General features: G+C 32.6%; 3 protein-coding genes across 4 annotated transcripts in view; 1 reads left to right on the top strand and 2 right to left on the bottom strand.

The window, feature by feature from the left end:
• The window catches only part of aldob (aldolase b, fructose-bisphosphate), a 509131-nt gene that overhangs the window by 358974 nt on the left and 136122 nt on the right, over positions 1 to 14035 (bottom strand). The window lies entirely within an intron of this gene.
• On the bottom strand, positions 100 to 6508 carry smim19 (small integral membrane protein 19). 2 transcript variants are annotated; one of them, XR_658169.5, is made up of 4 exons: positions 6242 to 6490; positions 5937 to 6061; positions 3640 to 3753; positions 100 to 954 (listed from the first exon to the last, which is right to left on the bottom strand). XR_658169.5 is itself a non-coding variant. In NM_001025535.2 (3 exon segments), coding segments are annotated over 3 exon segments (315 nt in total). In that variant the 5' UTR covers positions 6373 to 6508; the 3' UTR covers positions 3119 to 3694.
• si:ch211-175m2.5 lies at positions 7133 to 12656 on the top strand. The gene is given in 5 exon segments (NM_001198864.1): positions 7133 to 7274; positions 8474 to 8635; positions 8802 to 8901; positions 11706 to 11836; positions 11982 to 12656. Coding segments are annotated over 5 exon segments (726 nt in total). The 5' UTR covers positions 7133 to 7220; the 3' UTR covers positions 12261 to 12656.

The following is a 14035-nucleotide window of genomic DNA, read 5'->3' as shown; positions in this document are numbered from 1 at the left end:
CAATTCAGAGTTCATATTTCATAATTCTAACTTTTTTTCCTAAAACTAAAGGGCATGATGTCAGAACGCCTTAATATAAAGAAACAAACAAAACAGTCATTTGCATCTTTCAGTTCGTTTTATTTTAATATTTTTCACCACCAAGAGAGAATTGAGAGATATCATCTCATGTTTTCATTTCAAGCTCATGTTTAAAAAGTATATCAGCCAGTACAGGTTTGAACAAAGTATATATTGTCTGACCCAGTTGAAGATTTCGGTCTTACTTTTAATTATCTTCATATTGCTAATTTTCTCATTAATCACAACATGTAATAACAAATTCTTCGGGGCTTAAATTAAATAAAAAAACTTAAATAATTTTTTTTCTACCAATATTCAGAAAGAACAAAAGTAAAAATAATAATCCCCATAAAACAGTTCATATGACTCATTCTCTATTATTTAAATGCTTTTTGACTTCGATTATTACAATAAACACCACTGATCCCTGCATGATTTTTAACAAAAAAAAAGTCGTGGCATCAAACCTGTCATAAAAGATTTCATATTGTCCCTATGTTTGTCCCACAAAGCCATCACATGACTTGAGAAGACTTTAAATATAGCACGTATATAAAGTCTCATGGAATGCTGATGTGATGCTTTTTAAAGCTTTCTGACAGATGGAAAAGGCTGCAGGAACATTCTTCAAGAATTCTCTTTTTGTTCTGCAGCAGCTTATGTTTTGAGATGAGACTCTTGGCATTTTGTATAAAGGCAAAGGCAGATATAGAATAAAATTATTAGAGGTTGAAAAATGATAAAGAAAAGAGTTTGTTCATCTTATTTCCACAGAGACCTGAGGGAAAGCACAGAAGGAGGGGGAGGCTGATGACTAAGGCGAGGAAAGGCATCATTTCTTTAGCTTTTCTGTGATTCATCTAGGGAAAAGATTCCACCGCGGATCAGAAGCTATGGAGAATGATGGAAAAGTGGCATTAAAGAAAAAAAAAAAGAAACGATTAGAACAAAGCAGCGAAAAACAAAAGAGACAGTGTCCAAGATTGTGATTCTTTCTCACACCTTTTAACTTTTATTTCTCACTCCATGTTTTTCGTTTCTCACTTCTGTAGCACTTGGACTCATTTATTGCACTTGGTTCAATCAAAGTTTTTTTGAAACGAGAAAAAAAAAGTATTTTAACACTTTGGAAAGAAAATGCGAGTGGTGATTGCCCATACAAGACCTGCCAACATGATGGTATAGGATGTCTGCCATGGCATTTATGTGGTTGCTATGGTATTCTGGGAGGTTGCTAAGCAGTTCCTTAAGACTTGGATAAATATTTCATGGATGCAAAGAGGAAATGGGGTAAAAAAAAAAAAAAAGAGGTGAGAACATTGCGTGGTTTGAAAACTTGGTACTATTTTTGGTCCATGTGGTGCACCACTACATACTCATTTTACTTTTTACATTGCATCTGCCTGCACACAAAAGATATATAAAAAAGGTGTTTGATGTGTTTTATGCAAGGCAAAACAAACTCACATTACCAAAACATAATAATAGTAATAATTGATTCAAAAATTAAGGTTAAAAGATACTTTTAGACACTTCTATACAGCTTAAAGTGACATTTAAAGGTTTAACTGGGTTAATTAGGTTAACTAGGCAGGTTAGAGTAATTAGTCAAGTTATTGTATAACAATGGTTTGCTGTGTAGACTATGGAAAAATATATAGCTTAAGGGGGCTAATAATTTTGACCTTAAAATGGCTTTAAAAAATTTCTTTTTTAAATACTTCCAAATGATGTTTAACAATGCAAAGACATTTTCATAGTATTTCTGTTTTGTTTGTTTTTTTCTTTCTGAAGAAAGTCTTATTTGTTTTATTTCGGCAAGAATAAAAGCAGTTTTAATTTTTTTTTTACATTTTAGGGACAAAATTATTAACCCTTTTGAGCTATATTTTTTCTCGATTGTCAGAACAAATCACTGTTACACAATAACTTGCCTAATTACCCTAACCTGCCTACTTAACCTAATTAACCTAGTTAAGCCTTTAAATGTCACTTTAAGCTGTCTAGAAGTGTCCTGAAAAATATCTAGTCAAATATTATTTACTGTCATCATGGCAAAAGATGAAATAAATCAGTTATTAGAAATGAGTTATTAAAACTATTATGTTTAGAAATGTGTTGAAAAAAATCTCTCCAATAAACAGAAATTGGGGGGAAAATAAACAAGCGCTCTGAAAATTCAGGGGGGCTAATAATTCTGACTTCAAATGTACACACACAGCTCAGCATATTTAAGTGCACCCCATTTTGAAAATTAAATTTTGATCCATTTCTCTGTGAATATAGGCAATATATTTTGGTTTATAAAAATTCTGATAATTTTTGTAACATTTCCATATTTTGCATTTAACAGAATAACCGTACATTTTCTTTATGGGTATGATTTCTCAAATCAAATAAATATGTGATTAGCTTGATTTGAAATAATTAATTACTACATTATGTGATTAATTAGATTTAAAAAAGATTGACAGACAGCCCTTATAAATATTATTTCATACTTTTTTGTCCATTACTTTCTTCATTATGACAACAAATGTATTCTATTTCTACTCAGAGCATTTTTATTAACCCTGTAAGACCCAAGATATCAAAAAATAGTCAGAAAATTATAATTTTCTGGAACTGAGATATTTATTAAACCATCAAGCGAAATCAAAAAAAAATTGCCATGTATCATGATGTTTTTTTTTTTTTTTGTATCACATTTGATACATCAGTTGTTTGTGCATCTTTTTGCTCACAACAATGTAATTTTAATCAGTTAATTAGTTTTTTCCTTAACATTTTTACAACAGAGAACATTTCAGGCAGCTTTTATTTTGTTTTTGCCGTTACCTGATATACCTGTTGTATATCACATCATGTACAACAGGTTTTTAAACAAAGTATTGATCAGGTTGATATTTTATAGGTCTTGTGCATCAAATATGATACATGCGGCTTTATATGGTTAAAATACTTAGGTTTATAACGGTTCTGTTTCTCTCCTCATCAAATAAATAAACACTGTGAGATGTTGAACTTGTAATTAAGATGCTTTGTGTCATGTTTAAAAATATGAATTTGTGTTGTTTAAAATCTTTATTTTAAGTAAACATTCATTAAACAGCCTGCAGGTCAGTCCAAAACAAAAGGTATTTGCAACACTAGAGGGCAATATATGACTAGCATGCGCAACAACAAAACTCTGTGTATGGTATATTCAGCTTTTTTAAACTTTTGTCAACATTTTGTATTTTGAAAAGAGAGTACAAATGCTGGGCTTAATGTCCTTATATACACAGAGAGTGTTTGTCAAGTTTAGGAGACACCAAACCATTTTAAATCCAACACCAGAGGGCAGTCTGTATTATAGTCCATCGAAGCCCTCAAAACAAAATCATATTACAAGTTCTTAAAATAATTGTCACCTACTAAATGTTTAAAAGGTATGAAGGATGCAGAGAAAAATAAAAGGCTCTTCCAATAAAATAAAATAAATCACATTCAAAAAGTTTCCAGTCATGTTCATTCCTCAGCAATCCGCATCTCTGGACTCTCTATAACTCACGTCTGTTTAGATTTGGTTCGTACCGGCTTTATTGACATGAGCAACATTGATGGGTGAAGAGCGCCTCCTCTGGTCAAATCACTCCATTGACAGCTGCACACTCTCAGACTGCGACTGCTGCTGGTCATATTTACGAGCTGAAAAACCAGACATCAAAACCAAACGCTCTAATTACAATCTTACAAAATTACTACAATATCAGTGGTGCCACGATCAAAACCGGGTCATACATACAGCAATGCTAAAGGTTTGTTTATTAAACAAGTTCTTCTACTGGTGAATATTTTCATGAACAGATTTAGCATGTTACTTAAATCACTTTTGCTTTCAGGACGAAAGTTATATTCCATGTGCCTGGATAATGTGTTTTAATGGACAGCTGCTTTTATACTTTTTTAATTAGATGGACTTAAATGCATCTGAGATGTTTCAACTTAAATGATCTTGCACCGACATGTCTTAAAATAAAGCTGCATCATTGTTTTATCACATGATGAAACATATAATGTTTTTAATGATATATATTACTCAAATATCAGAATTGAATCCAGGCTTAACATAAGTTTTGTCTGTAAAGCCAGGTCTTTAGAGATAAAATACATGTATAATGAAAACTGTAATGACAACTTACAGTGGGCTTTCATTGATTTGCAACCACTGAATATACCAATGAAAATTAAGATTTTATTAAAAAAGTGTTATTAACAATCTAAAACAACAAAAGTGTTTTATAATTTTTGTCATAAACAAATAAGCTATAGAAATTAAAATTCAAATAAAAAATAAGAACCAGTGTTTAAAAGGACATTATGTTTTATATATTTTATTCACTATACATGTGCTTAATACCACAATACTATATAAAGAAAAACATTAAAGGGCAAACAAAGTTTATTGCAATGCAGCAAGAATTACTCATGTGTTTTGTGTGTGTGTTTGTGACATATCAGAACACAAATCTGTATTGACATAGGTATGACAGGTATTACAAACAGGTGGAGAAATATGAGGACATTGCGGACATTTTTCAAAAAGCTTATAAAATCACACGGAATGACTTACAGAAAGTAAAACTGTGTGTGTGTGTGTGTGATTTTACAAACAGTTTTTTTATGTCTAATTTTGCGTAATTCCCGTCCACCATCAACAGTCCTCGTCGGTTTCCTGTGCAGCACATGCAAATTGCTATGGTACCTTTACACGTTTGGGAGTGGCGCATTTATTTTGAACTGTGATCAAGACTGATTGGACCTACCTGTGCATTACAACGAAAATAATGTACACCCTCCAGCCAATCAGAATCAAGAATTTTAACAGACAATGGAATAAAGTGATTTTAATCCTGTCATTTAGCTCTAAGTTTCAGGTGAAATATGTCATTTGTAACCCCATCCACAAAATAGTGGATTACTCTGTTAATATTCATCCATGCCACATATATTATTATTTTACTAACAGCTTCATTATTACTATTATATTATTTACATTTCCTGTATTATCACTTATGTTATTTCAAATTGTTTTGTTTATTTATTACTGTTTTGTGAATATGGGAGAACAAAATGAGTTTCATTAGAAAGTTAAAAAATACAGCTTACAACAGATCGAATATATTTTAAAATCTTTGATTTGACAGTTGATTTTAGGGTTTTTTAATATTTGTGTTGTAAAACAAGACAATAATTGTAGTGTTTGCAAAATTTATCGTCATGACTTTAATTTAAGACTTAATTTTAAATTGGCTAAGCAAAATTGTCCAGTGTACTTGTGTAAATAAGTGTGTATGGATGTTTCCCAGAGATGGGTTGCAGCTGGAAGAGCATCTGCTGCGTAAAACCTGCTGTATAAGTTGGCGGTTTATTCTGCAGTGGCGACTCCGGATTAATAAGGGACTAAGTTGAAAAGAAAATAAATGAGGAGAATTTGGATAAACTAAACTGGCCATAGTTGATGGAAAGTAAGTGAATGAGCAAGTTAATAATTTAAGACTTTCTGCTCCATTTTAATACACTTCAATGCATTTTTTGATTGTGGAATTAAAAAATAAGTTGTTGTAGTTTTTTGTTTCTAAAATAAGCAAAACCCCAGGAAAATATTCAAATTTCAGATGATTTAAAAACTTCTAATGGGTCCACAGAATGGGACCACAGAAGTTTATAAATCATCTGACTGAAATTTATCAGAATTTTCTTCATCACTTAACTGGTGAATAATGCATGTTTACATGTTTAACAACTGCATGGAATTTGAGCAGAAGCTATGGTACCTGTTTTGAAAATGCGAGAAGATAATTTTCCCACATAAAATAAGAATAACCTACCCAGTGAATACATTTCCAGTTGTTGTCTGAGTCGGACCTTCTGCAGACTGTCGTAGAAGTTTGGCTCCGATGAGCTGCCGACTGTCGGTGGCAGTGTAAATATGCGCATAATCTTCCTCTTGTTTCTAAATAAAAGATATGCTAGTGTTAGACATTTTCAATGGACGTTTTGTATATCAGAGAGATCACAATCTACTATGACATCGAGACTTGACAGCCTTTTTCAGTCATTATGGTCTTATTTACAGCTCAATTTAAATGTATGGCCACGTAGTTATTAAATATGACATGAAATGGACACTTACTTTCTGGCGTACATTAGCAGGGCAAAACTGACCAAAATAACCAGCAAGTAAACATTAGTGGCCTCGTTCCAGGCTTCGTGTACCGAATAATCTAGAGACTCCTCATCTGCCATCACCCCGTAGCCACCCATAACGAGGAGATTATTGTGCGTTTATTAAAATGCGCAAAATATACAACAGAAACTATAATCATTTAGCATCAAAATCAACGACTCCAACAACAAACATTCAGTTCCGGATGAGCGAGACGAAGATGTTGCAGACTTCAAAATAAAAGCCCAATGCAACCGCTTGACAGGTTAAACATCAGCTAGCCAAAACAGTTACCTAATTTATGACTAATTTAAGAAAATTGGGATTATTGGGACTATCCACTTTTAGCTGTGACTTTTTATACATATTATGTTACACTGAATATATTGTGTGTAAAACTAATTTTATTGTATATCATATATGATTGTATTTATATTTTTATATACATTTTATAATTTTTACTTAAATTATCCTAAATCGAGAGTTGTCAAGCTCTAAAATTCAGAAGCTTAGTAATTGTTTTAATATAATTGTAGTTTATACTTACAAATATTTAAAATATTGTTTTAATTACAGACTACCTTTGTGTAAAATGGCCAAATGTTTGACTGTCTTTATGTTTTATACACGTATATTAAACGTCTTTGTTATTTAAATGTTTTCTTTTTTAATTATTTAATCTTTACACTTTCATTCTTTCGCTTTCACAAAATCAAACTTTTACTTTGACAATGCTTCCGTAATTTCAATTTGCCTCATTTCCTCCAGAACTGTAAACAGGAAATTACATCCAGGGATGCTATTGGTTGAACAAGCAGGAGGCGTGTCGGATTATCTCTCGCTGATTGGCTGCCGAGGAGAACATATGATTCTGAAACAGCTGCTGTGCTCTAACTTTCCTAACAAAAACACTACAGAGAACGACCTCACAGCGTAAAGTTTAATAATGTCGCTACGAGGAGTTCTGAAGTATATTCAACGCTCTAATTTGGGGTTGCTGGTAAGGTCTTTAAAACTAACTAACTTAGCATTCAGAAATGTGACGTATCATAAATTGCTTTAAAGCTACATGTAAATCATGTCATGGCTAGAAAAAGACACCTGTCAATCTTTCTCTACATTATTCAAATGACCAGCTTATCGTTCTTTTACTTTAGACTGTAAAAAATAATTTTTACTCTTTTAAATGTTAATTTGGGGAAATGAAATGTGTTTATTAATATGAAACTACACAGAAGAAAAATTATTCATTGGATTTAATAAAAAATAATGAAGTTGTTGCAAACAATATACACAAGCTGAATTTAAACAAATTAAATTTAGCAATGTTCAACTTAATCTGTTAATTTAAATTCAGCTCATATAAATTGTTTGAAACAATTAGAAATGATCGTTTTTCGTTGTCTAAAGCACTTTATATTTAAATGAATAGGGGTAAAGTTGGTATTATATTCGGATATTCAGACTTTTTCCTTAATATAATTTCAGAAAAGTATTCTTTCTAAATTCTAAAAAGGGAAATCATATTAGCAGCAAATGAGCATCAAAGTACAATAGTGTTCACAGTTCACATGTGTGTGTGTGTGTGTGTGTGTGTGTGTGTGTATATATATATATATATATATATATATATATATATGTGTGTGTGTGTGTGTGTGTGTGTGTGTGTGTGTGTGTGTGTGTGTGTGTGTGTATATATATATATATATATATATATATATATATATATATATATATATATATATATATATATATGCCCATACAGTCACAACACAGTGCTGGAAAACATCCATACAAACTCATTTCCACCCACACTCAAACACCACAGCCAATTTAGTTTATTTAATTCACCTTTAGCCCAAATCTTTGTACTGTCGGGGAAACTGGAGCACCTGGAGGAAACCCACATGAACATGGGGAGAACATGCAAACTCCACACAGATATGCCAGGAACTCCAACCAATGACCTTTTTGCTGTGAGGCGACAGTGCTAACCACTGAGCCACCATGTCGACTGTGTGTATTTATATAAACATAATAAAGACACAATACAAACACAATTATTATGTAGACGTAGTGTTTACATAATTTTGTATTAGCCACAATGTCGTATGTATTAGAAGTCATTAACTGTTTAACAGCACTAGTTCAGAACCACTTGAGGATGAGTAAATAGTACATTTCTTTTTTTCTTTGCAGTACACACTTTCACCATCAAGCAAATTTGGTCTGAAAGTACCGTCTTCTGTTACACGGCACAGCAGCAGCAGCACTTCAGATCACATCAGCCGCTATCCAGTGCCAAACAGAAAGAACCTGCCATTTGATATTGTGGAGCTGATGGAAGAAGTTGAACAGAAGGTTTGCATACACTTTTACCATAATGTGAAATAAAAATTTAAATTAAAAAGTCATTAACTCAGTATTGTGTTGTTTTTAAACCCATATGCATTCGATGTTTTAGTTATAAACAAATGTGTGAGTCCTGAATCAGTGCTAATGGAATATGTGTTATGTCTGTGTACAGGGAGGATTTTTGCCCAATGTCTTCAAAGTTCTTGCCCATCGTCCTGATGAATTTCGGGCTTTCTTCTCTTATTACAATGCCCTCATGAACAAAGAAAGTGGTATGGCCTTTTATTGATGCTTTGTGGTTTTAGTAGCTACTTTTTATTAAATTATCCACATTTTTATACACATTCAGGGCTGTTTTACTCAAAAAGAGATAGCTAAACAACATACATAAAACATCAGCATTTTAATAAAGGAATGCTATTTGCAAACGTTTAAGATCCTCAATATGCATGGAATATACAAAAGTTAAATAATATATTTAGCTTTTGCTTTTATCTGATACACTTTTAACTGAATTGTATGAATATATAAACTTTTTGACAAACCATAGCTGAATGAAACATTAAGTACTTTCTGAATGTGAAAGTTTATCAAAGTATAGAATGCATTTATTCACATCATTATTTTAAATCAGGTAATTGGTTGTTGTTTTGTTAGAAATAAAATATGACTTCATATAAATATGAAGGTTTCATAAAATGACTCTTGAGCAGTAGTAAGCTTACAAGTTCAGAATTATTTTTTTTAATTACATTTTTAGCAGAGTAAAAAAAAAATTTTTATCATGTTTATGTTCTCACAAAAAAAGATATTTTAAAGAATGTTGGTACTGGTAATCATTTCTGCAGGATCCCAGGACATGCTGGGCTAATTGGAAATGAACAAGCCAACAAACCCCCCAAAACAGCCCTACCAGGAAAGATAAAGGAGTGCAAAACTTTCAGATTGAAACCACTAATAAAAGTATATTCTTAACAAGCAGCAAGCAGAATATAGAAATAAACTTTTTGAAATTCAGCCAGAAATACTGTAGGAAGAAGATCCCATTAATTTTTTAACTCATGACATGATGAGATTGTTTATAGAAGATGCTGTAATGGACACACAAGACCCAAAATGTCAATATTGCAACAGAAACCAAACTGTTAAACATACATTTATGAAATGCCCTATTTTTAATGTTAACAGTTTTTATCTAGAGAGACTTTAAATGAAATGTATAAATGTGAACCCTTCTAAAATTGTACAATTCTTCTCAAAAGTAAACCTTAAAAACAGTTTTAGTTATTATTATTATTATTATTTATGTATTTTATATTGTGTATTATTTATTGCTGTTGATTGATTTTAATTGTTAAAATATTTTTATAAATTTAGAAAAGTGGTATTTAAAAAATGTAGAACTTGGATTAGATTTTTTGCCATGACCCAACCAGAGAAGCGGATTTGGCAATAAACTCAAAATTCTCTTTTTCTCTACCGGTAACCATTGACTTTCATTGCATTTTTCCTACTATAAATGCCAAAGCCCGTAAGTTTCCAACATTCTTCAAAATATCTTCTTTAGAAAAAGAATCTCATAAAGGTTTGGAAGACCTTTTTTAATTCTGTGTGTAAATACGTGTTACAGCAATGCATCACTGTAATTTATGTATACTAACATATTTAATAACATTTTATTACATGGTATATATATTAACAAATATTAATATACATATCAACTCAGTAATGAAAAAGTTGCTGGTCTGATACAAAATGGTTTGAAAAATCGAGAGTAAGATTATGATTGTAAATTAAATATGATTAAATCATTAAATGTGACTCAATTGGTTTAAGATCAGGATTACATGTTTACTTCGATAATTACAGTACAGTTAATAATTTGACAATTTGTTGGATCCTCTATTAACATGCTATATCATCCATGTAATTTTCAGGCTATTATCATTATCAATATCATATAAAAAACACATGAAGTGAATTTAAAAAATATGCATCACATCACAATATTTCAAAATTCTTGTGAAGAAAATAATCATTAAAAGTTGACAAAAACATACCAAGTGCACCATATACACACTGCTTGACAAAAGTCTTGTCGTTGATCTCTGAACTTCTAGTTGATCATTTAGAAAAGTGGCAGAGGGTAGATTTTTTTGAACTGCATCCCAATCATCACAAATACTGCAGAGGACCTATTGGAACCCGCATGAACCCAGAATTCTCACAGAAATCAGTCAAGTTTGGTGAAGGAAAACTCATGGTTTGGGGTTACATTCAGTATGGGGCGTGCAAGAAATCTGCAGAGTGGATGGCAACATCAACAGCCTGAGGTAATAAGACATTTGTGTTGCCCATTACAATACAAACCACAGGAGAGGGCAAATTTTTCAGCAGGATAGCGCTTCTTCTCATACTTCAGCTTCCACATTAAAGTTCCTGAAAGCAAAGAAGGTCAAGGTGCTCCAGGATTGGCCAGCCCAGTCACCAGACATAAACATTATTGAGCATGTCTGGGGTAAGATGGAGAAGGCATTAAACATGAATCCAAAGAATCTTGATGAACTCTGGGAGTCCTGCAAAAAACCTTCCTTCGCCATTCCAGATGACTTTATTAATAAATTATTTGAGTCAATGCAGAGATGTATGGATGCAGTCCTCCAGGCTCATGGGAGTCATACACAATATTAATTCTTTTTCCTCTGCACCATGACTTTATATTCTATACTGTACATGATTTCTGTTTAGTGACAAGACTTTTGTCTAAGCAAAATCAGACCTTACTGTCTAATTAAATGATTTAAAGTCAAGGCATGATCATATTTTATTTTGGTAAAATAAGCGTAATCTAGAGGCCTTTGTCTTTCATATAAGCCACTTCTAATAGCAAATGATCAACTAGTAGTCAAGTTATTGTTTATTGTTCCTATAACTTGGATAGGTGACAAGACTTTTGTCAGGTAGTGTATATAATTTTTATATGACATAGTTTACCTTTAATTAAAAATATATCTGTTGAAATGTAATTATTCCATGAACTTAGCATGTGATTATTGTTATTGTGCTTTTATAACAGGTGGTTTGTCAAAAGCAGATCGGGAACTGATTGTTGTTGTGACCAGCGCACACAATAACTGCTTGTACTGTGTGGTATCCCACAGTGCATTGCACCGCATCTATTCCAAAAAACCCACGCTGGCTGATCAGGTACTTGCATTTGCATCAAAATAATGTAAAACACCCTCTCAGTCTCCATATTCCAGTAACCCAATAAATAAGAGAAGGCTGACTGGTGAAAGTGAGAATCAAGTACGTTTTTAATTGCTTTTAATGGCACTGTCTGGACCCACAGGTTGCAGTAAATTACAGGGTTGCCGATGTGAGCGGCCGTGAGAAAGCCATGCTGGACTTTGCTCTGACCATTTGCAGGAGTGAAACGGTAACAGAGGAACATTTCAGTACACTTGAGGCTCATGGTTTTGACCGAGAAGATATTTGGGACATTGCTGCCATCGCTGCTTTCTTTGCCTTGTCGAACCGCATGGCCCATCTGACTGACATGAGACCTAACACAGAGTTTTATAACATGGGCAGAGTCCCCAGAGACAAAGCCAAAGCTTCTGATGAATAGACTCATATCAGACTTATACTATTTTACACTGATCATTAATAATCATCTTATCGTTAAACTGTTGTTACAACTCTAAGAGCACTCTCTCCTTCAGTAAAGTATGCATATTTAACTTTTGAATTTCTACACATATCTGTGCTCTCTTTCCTGTGTTCAACCTCACAAGGAACTCTTGGTTGAACACTTTTAGGTCAACTTAAATTTGTTAGGTGCATTTACATGAAAATATATAACATACTGTACAGTTTTGTGAACCACATATGGGATAAATTAGCACGAATAGCTCTGATCTTTTTTTATTTGTTTTTTGTGTTCAGAACATGAATTGAAGTGTCTAAAATACTTGTAATATAACATATGAAGAATATAATTAATAAATTAGTTTGATATATCTGGACTGTTCTTAAGTAATAAATGCATTTGTAATTTGATATTTCAAAGAATCATTTCATATCCTGTTTTTTTTTTTTAAGGAGTAAATGCAAACAGTAGCAGGCTTTTTGATTTTTTTACATTCACCCATTAATGAAAATGTGATGATTAGATTCAAAATAATTTAGTTGCAAAATATTTAATCATAAAATAATGATTTTCCAGTCCAAATTGATCCAGAATGTAAAAATAAATGCATCTCCTCATCACAAAAATGTAATTATAGAATATTATTAATGTAAAAATGCTTTCTCTGGACATCTCACTTGTTCAACAAGTATGTTTTCCTACTCCTTATGATGTATCAAGTTATTTATTTTATATTTATTTATTTATTTATGTTTGTTTTTTTGTTTGTTTGTTTGTTTGTTTGTTTGTTTGTTTGTTTGTTTGTTTTAGGATGGGCTTTTTTGTGTGTGTTGCAGGATCCAAACCTAAATATAAAATTAGAATCCTGATACACAGTTTTCGGAATATTGTAAACTCTCTAGTCTGTTCATCCTGGGCTCAATCAATCAAGTGGAAATTTAGTTTAGTTTTTCTTTATAATTTTTAGTAACCAGAACCCATTGACCTGCATAACACTGTAAAAAATATTCGCAAATTAGCAGTTTTCAGTATTTTGTGATTCATATTTTCATTTTTCTGCTGTTAAATTGCATTATGGGACCTTGATTTTTTTTCAACAACTTTTACCCTAAAAAGGTTAGAAAAAGTGACATTTATTAACATTTTTAATAGTTTGAAGTGACATATTGTCTGATTTGGTGTTGCATATCACAGTACAAAAACCTTTGTTAACCACAGCCATATCACCTTGCAACCCAAGAGCTGTTACTTACCAAGGGCCTACTCGCACTATGCTATCTGAACCGTGCACAGGCTCCTTTCCTGGATCGTTTGAGAGTGCTCTGAATCGGGCTCAGGTACGGTTCACTTGGCCGGCCCTGGCCCGGTTGAAAGAGGTGTGCCAGAGCGCCGTTCACTTGGGCTTTGGCTTGGTACGCTTGTAGGATGAGTGCAAAGCATGCCTGAGCCTGAAACTGAAGATAAGACGTGACTTTCACGGGATGGTATTTATATGTGTTTATTAATTATTCTTACTGTTCAATGAACACAAACTGTCATAGATTATTAAAGATACGTCCTAAAGCTAAGCTGGGCTGAGCTTGGTCAGTATCTGAATGAGAGACCACATGGGAAATCTAGGTTGCTGTTGGAAGTGGTGTTATTGAGGCCAGCAGGGAGCTCCTAATGCCCCAGAATAGTGAAGGTGACACTATACTGTCAGTGAGCACCATCTTTTTAGATAAGATGTTAAATCGAGGTCCTGACTTTCTGTG

The sequence above is a fragment of the Danio rerio genome, chromosome 14, assembly GCF_049306965.1.
Source record: "Danio rerio strain Tuebingen ecotype United States chromosome 14, GRCz12tu, whole genome shotgun sequence".
Taxonomy (NCBI): domain Eukaryota; kingdom Metazoa; phylum Chordata; class Actinopteri; order Cypriniformes; family Danionidae; genus Danio; species Danio rerio.
Note: the sequence above shows the minus strand (reverse complement) of the source record. Positions and strands in the feature narration are given on the sequence as shown.